Genomic DNA, 6184 nt, shown 5'->3' on the forward strand with positions numbered 1-6184 from the left:
ATTTGCAGCCATTCTCAGCAGAGCTAGACTGAGAAGTAGTTTTTATGACGATCTCAAACTCGCAGTTCCATCAGGTGTTTGCTAATTGCTGCTGAGGAGCTGAGTGGGGGATGTTGTGGGATAAAGGTGCTCTGTGAGGTGGAAGCTCACCTGAAGACAGCAGCTCCAAGAAGGAGCTTCGTGGAAATAGGTGGCAGCTTGTGAGAATAACCATTTAGGCCCCCCTGAATGGTTGTCATGAGAGACTCAAGGATTTCTCAAAACATGCTTGAACGAATCAAATTATGTTTTTAATGAAGGAATAAAACAAAATGACAGAAACTAAAAAACGTTGATTTGAGCAGGTATTTCAGCCATTTGATTCAGGTGTGTTGGACCAGGGACACACTAAAAAGATGCTGAACAAAGACTTGAGGACCTGATCAATCTGAAGGGCTGTTCTGCTCAGTTTTAAGCTTTTTTCAATTATTTCTTTATTAATATCAAAAAGGTTTTATTACACTCCAATATCTGTACAGTAATAACTTTGGAAGCTTTTTTAAAGGGAGTGTTTGACACTAGTGGTCGTTATTCGACAGTAATCTGACAGGAAGCGGGCAGAGAAAAGACATTCGACAAAGGAACCGAGGACGGGACTCAGGATGGCTGCTCTGAGGTCTGGAGTGTCTCTATATTGGATGCCTGCTTTAACACTGCACCATGCAATGCCTCAAGTTTGAAGTTTGCGTCCATTTAGGCACCATAATTTTACAGATTTAATCTTGTTTTAATTTGTTTTCCTTAGTATGTTGTGTTTAGCAAACCAAAAGTGAAATGCATGTTTACAAAGAGATTTGAGGCTGGCAAATGCAACGCCTGAGGCTTCAGAAAATACCATGTGTGAAACAAAAAAGATGGTACAAGTGACAATCTAACTGAACACACTGCTAAACCTGTTGTGGTGAGTGATTTCCTGGTTTCAGGGTTTTTATCAACATGTTTGTTACGAAACACTTCTTCTTTGTTCCCCTTTTTCCTTTTTTACAGAATTGAAGAATCTGCATCAACACGTGATGACAAATACAACAATTTCATTAGTATCAATTATTATTCTTTTTCTGTAGTTGATCAGGACAGATGAAAACAATTCAACATTTTCAAAATCCCCAAAAATGAGAAATGATTGAATTTCTACAATGTATTTTTTGTCTACAGTCCTGCTGTCAAAAGGTGATGACTACAAATTTCTGTATTTTGCTTCTCTAAATGCTTTAAAAATAGTGAAAGTACAGTGAATGTTAAAACAATGAATTGAATAATTGATTCATAAAAGTAAAATTCATTCTAACATGAGTTCAATTTACTTCCAGTGGGAGGAGTTAATGCAAACTATCTGCTTCCATATATTTTTATAGAGAGTCTAAGTAATAAACCCTGGAGAAACAGTCAGTAGGCTGAGCAGACGCAGACATCCTCAAAAATGATTTTACCTGAAGTCGTGGTGTTTTTTTTCATACTATCAGTTAACTGGACAGGTAAGAACAAAGGGTAGCTTTAAATAGCTTCCTGATGAATACATGTTACATTATGATATAACAATGCTCTTTTGTTAACATGGTTTATAATGAAACTGTTGCAGGAACTGATGGTCAAACACTGACTCAGTCTGAATCAGTGGTTAAAGGGCCTGGAGAATCTCACAGACTGACCTGCACATATTCTGGGTTTGGTGGCCATTACTGGAAGGCTTGGGTCAGACAGGCAGCTGGAAAAGGTCTGGAGTGGGTCTCAGCTATCAGTGGTAATGGTGGTAGCACCTATTATTCTGAGTCAGTGAGAGGAAGATTCACCATCTCCAGAGACAACAGCAGAAGTCAGGTGTATCTGCAGATGAGCAGCCTGACAGCTGGAGATTCGGCTATTTATTACTGCGTTCGAGAGCCACAGTGACACAAAAAGCAGAAACGCTGAACAAAAACTCCTCAGTTGCATGACACAAAAATCCCAACAGGTGGTACCATCACACCACTAAATCATTTAGCTCTGCAGCAGCGAAGACATTTTCTATAATTTGGATGCTTACATTCAAAATGTTCTTAGAACATTTAATTCAAAAACTGGGATGTTCTCAGGACAATTTCAAAATTGAGCTGCTTGAAAGGTTAATTTTACTGCAATCTAGCATTAAGAATCAATGTGTCATCATCATAAATATGTAAGAGCTCAAATATGGAAACAAAATCAATTGTTAAAATATTCTTCTTACTGGAGGAAACAACACAAAAATAATAATAAAAAAGTTTTATCATGATGTTAAACGCAATATATTTATAATACAACTGTTGCCTTGTTGCAGATTGGGTTTAGATCTTTAAACCACCTAAAAAAGTAAAATGCTTTATTACATTTGAACCTTCATAACCCTGCATCCCCCCAAATAAAACTAACAAAAGAACTAAAATGATATCTTACAAAAAACTCACGTTTAAGTAATCAAATAATTTGAAAACAATATATTTCTACTTAAACTGTACAATGAAAAGCCAGATCTTATAATCTGAAGAGAACTGTACTAAATAATTATGACTACCATAAATATCAGAGCTTGATCTCAAAGGTCATTTAACTTTCCCAGTATAAGACATGTTTTCTGATAAAATATTTCAGAATGTGTGTTTTTTTAAACTCATTTTTAGTAATTTTGCTTTCAAAATTACTGGAAGAAGAGAATAGAGTCAGGAGGAATAACAGGGAAACAACAAACACTTTCCCAATAGTGATCAAAATAATTTAATGTGAACATTGTAATTTCAGACATACTGTCCCATCTTGTACCTGTCCGCAGTGTAACCCACCTCTTGCCCGTTGACTGATGGAGACAGGAACCACTTGTGACCCCGCTAGGGATTAACATGTGATATATGGATGGATGGATGGACGTCCCTTATTGCTGAGTGACAGACATTTTAAACCGTAAGTAGACAAAGCACTATGTGGCTGGATGTCATTATGCAAATAAAGCACTCTGCTTTAAAGACGTGATCTGACGTTGTCAGCAGCAGAAGAAGAGAAACTCCCATCAGATCATCTTCAACACCAACATGTTCTCTGTAGCTCTGCTGCTGCTGCTGGCTGCTGCATCCTGTGAGTCTCACTGAGGGAGAAACAACAGATATGATCACACCACACTGTTCAATTTCATTACCAGTTCAGTTTCAACGTTTTTTACTCTGCAGGTGTGAAGTGTGAACAGCTGACACAGCAGACGTCCGCTACTGTGCAGCCAGGTCAGCGTCTGACCATCGACTGTCAGGTGTCTTATTCGGTGGGCGGTTACTGGACACACTGGATCAGACAGCCAACAGGAAAAGGATTGGAATGGATCGGCACTTCCTGTGATGGATGCAGCCCAAGCTTCAAAGATTCACTTAAAAACAAATTCAGTATCACCTTCATTTCTTCCAGTAAAACAGTGACTCTGAATGGACAGAATATGCAGCCTGAAGACTCTGCTGTGTATTACTGTGCCAGACAGACACAGTGACACAAACAAGCAGCAGAGCTGTACAAAAACCTCTCTGAGCCTGAACACTTTTTATTATCTCATCAACCAGAGGAGGTGCTCTGAGACCACAAAGTATTTTCTAACTGTTTGAATTAAAAGTAAAGTACACTACACAGTCTGAGAGAACAGCTTACAAAAGATATTTCTGTAATAAGGCCTGTTCAGCTGTGAGCCTTTTTAACATCCAATGGTGTTTTGTTAATTTTCTTACATTACAGAAACACAGCAAGAAAAAGACAACAGCAGATTGGTTTTGTGGATGATAATGATTCCTCAAAGAGCAAGTTTATTATCACCTTTGTTTTTCCAATAAAGCTCTGATGAATGTGAATCTACTGATGAAACAGCATGAAACTCTGCAGAGTACAAGATGTCCTTAAACACATTTCAGTGTATCATTATAAGATTATTTGATCACGTGGATTAAGGTTTCTTATTCTTGCTAAATGATAATTCATGCTGTCTCCCAAATGAATTAATCAGTCTTTTAGCATTTTATGGATGACATATTATTGCTAAAATAGTCTATCTACAGGTTTTGAAAATACATTGGGTATAAAATAAAGATGGTTACTTGCTAACTGTTACTGGTGAAAATCCCTTAAAACTGAATAGAGCTGAGTCAGTCAGAGGTAGAAAATGACCATAAGTCCCTCCTTCTCTATATTACCGTAATGCAAATCTCTGATCTCTGCTCTATATTTCAGTCCTGCTGACTGGTTTGTCATTTGTGTCTGCAGCCTCAAGATGATGAACACACTCACTGTCCTCATTCTTGTTCTCTCTCTGTGCTGTAAGTTATTCTGCTTTCTTATGTTTCATATCATATTACTGTCTAAATGTCAGTACCTTTGTAATTCTCATCAATAGTTCCTCTATTTCCATATAACCAGGTTGTACAGGTCAGAGGATGGAGTCCATTCCTTCAAGTTCAGTGGTGAAAAATCCTGGAGAGACTCTGAGTTTGTCCTGCAGAGGATCTGGCTTCACATTTACTGACTATGCTATGGCCTGGATCAGACAACCTACAGGAAAAAGACTGGAATGGCTAGGATTAGGATACTCCAGCCAAAGCAGCAACATCTATGCCAGCAGTGTGAGAGGACAAATTGAAATCAGCAGAGAAGACAGTAACAGCATAACTCATCTGAGATTATCCAACCTGAAGTCAGAGGACTCTGCTGTGTATTACTGTGCTGCACAGCCACAGTGGTTAACGTGAACACAGAGGCTGTACAAAAACCACATGAAATACATTTTTATGACAGCCTGAAGGGGGCGGAAGAGGATCAGTGACACCAACACACACAAGACAACTTCAGATGAAACTATCTATTACCTAAAATAATTACTTTTAAACATCATTACATTGAAAATCACAAAATATTTCAAAACTGCTGTTTTCTCTTTCAGGAAAAATATCTTCCTCTTGTTCAATAATTAGATTTATGCAAACTGAGAGTTTGATGTAAAAAGTAGATCTGACAGAATGTGACAGCAGGTATTGATTTATTTGTGAAAATCAAGTTATTCAGATTTAGGAGTTGATCTGATGCTGGCAGCTATAGATGAAAATAATCTCCAATCAGATGACTTTCAACTCAACATGTTTTCTGTTCCACTGCCTTTGGTTCTGGCTGCAGGATCCTGCTAGTCTCAATGACAGAAAAAGCTGTAAGAAAACCTCTTGGAGCTTGAGTAGAAGTACTAATGGTTAAGAGCCAGAAAGGAGACACTCATACACAGATGAAAGAAAAAAAAACCTGATCCAATGTAATTTTCTCCTCTGTTCCAGTGCAGTTCAATTCTATAAATTTAGAGCAAAGGAACAGTTTGATGAGTTTTGATGTGATTTAGTGCAACACAGCAAAGCACAGACATTATGCCATGGAATCAAGTAAACATATAAAATTATCAAACAGCTGTGCAAAAACAGGTGCTGTGTAACAATCAAGTTGTCTGTTTGATCTGTAACATGGCAATAATGCAACAAATAAAATGGAAATAGAAACTATGTTGAACATTCTGGTCAGTCAGTGGCTTTTTGTCTGACTCAAAAAAGAAGACGAGGGCAAAACAAAACACTACAGAAGTACAGGAGATTGTGGGAAGGAACCAGTGACTCGTCCCCCTAACCAGTCAGTGACCATTTTTCAGAGTATTTTTCTGACATTTCTTTAAGCCCAATTTGACTTGCTTGGAAACCCAGTGAATTAAGACCCCAAAAACTCACTACTACCTGCTAACCATTACTGGTGAAAATCCCTTATAACTGAATAGAGCTGAGTCAATCAAAAGGCCGATAAGTCCCTCCTTCTTTATACTAATGCAAATCACTGATCTCTTCTCTGTATTTCAGTCCTGCTGACTGGTTTTGTCATTCGTGTTTGCAGACTCAAGATGATGAACACACTCACTGTCCTCCTTCTTGTTCTCTCTCTGTGCTGTAAGTTGTCCTGCTTTCTTAGGTTTCATATCATATTACTGTCTAAATGTCAGTACCTTTGTAATTCTCATCAATGGTTCCTTTATTTCCATATAACCAGGTTGTACAGGTCAGAGGATGGAGTCCATTCCTTCAAGTTCAGTGGTGAAAAATCCTGGAGAGACTCTGAGTTTGTCCTGCAGAGGATCTGGCTT

The 6184-nt window shown here is 38.1% G+C and overlaps 1 gene segment (V, D, J or C); it reads left to right on the forward strand.

The window, feature by feature from the left end:
- The first annotated feature begins 3024 nt into the window (after positions 1 to 3024).
- On the forward strand, positions 3025 to 3557 carry LOC106951644 (Ig heavy chain V region XIG14-like). The segment is given in 2 exon segments: positions 3025 to 3123; positions 3216 to 3557. Coding segments are annotated over 2 exon segments (351 nt in total).
- The last annotated feature ends 2627 nt before the right edge of the window (positions 3558 to 6184 follow it).

The sequence above is a fragment of the Poecilia latipinna genome, unplaced genomic scaffold (assembly GCF_001443285.1).
Source record: "Poecilia latipinna isolate Pla-1442-1.1 unplaced genomic scaffold, P_latipinna-1.0 Scaffold466, whole genome shotgun sequence".
Lineage (NCBI taxonomy): Eukaryota > Metazoa > Chordata > Actinopteri > Cyprinodontiformes > Poeciliidae > Poecilia > Poecilia latipinna.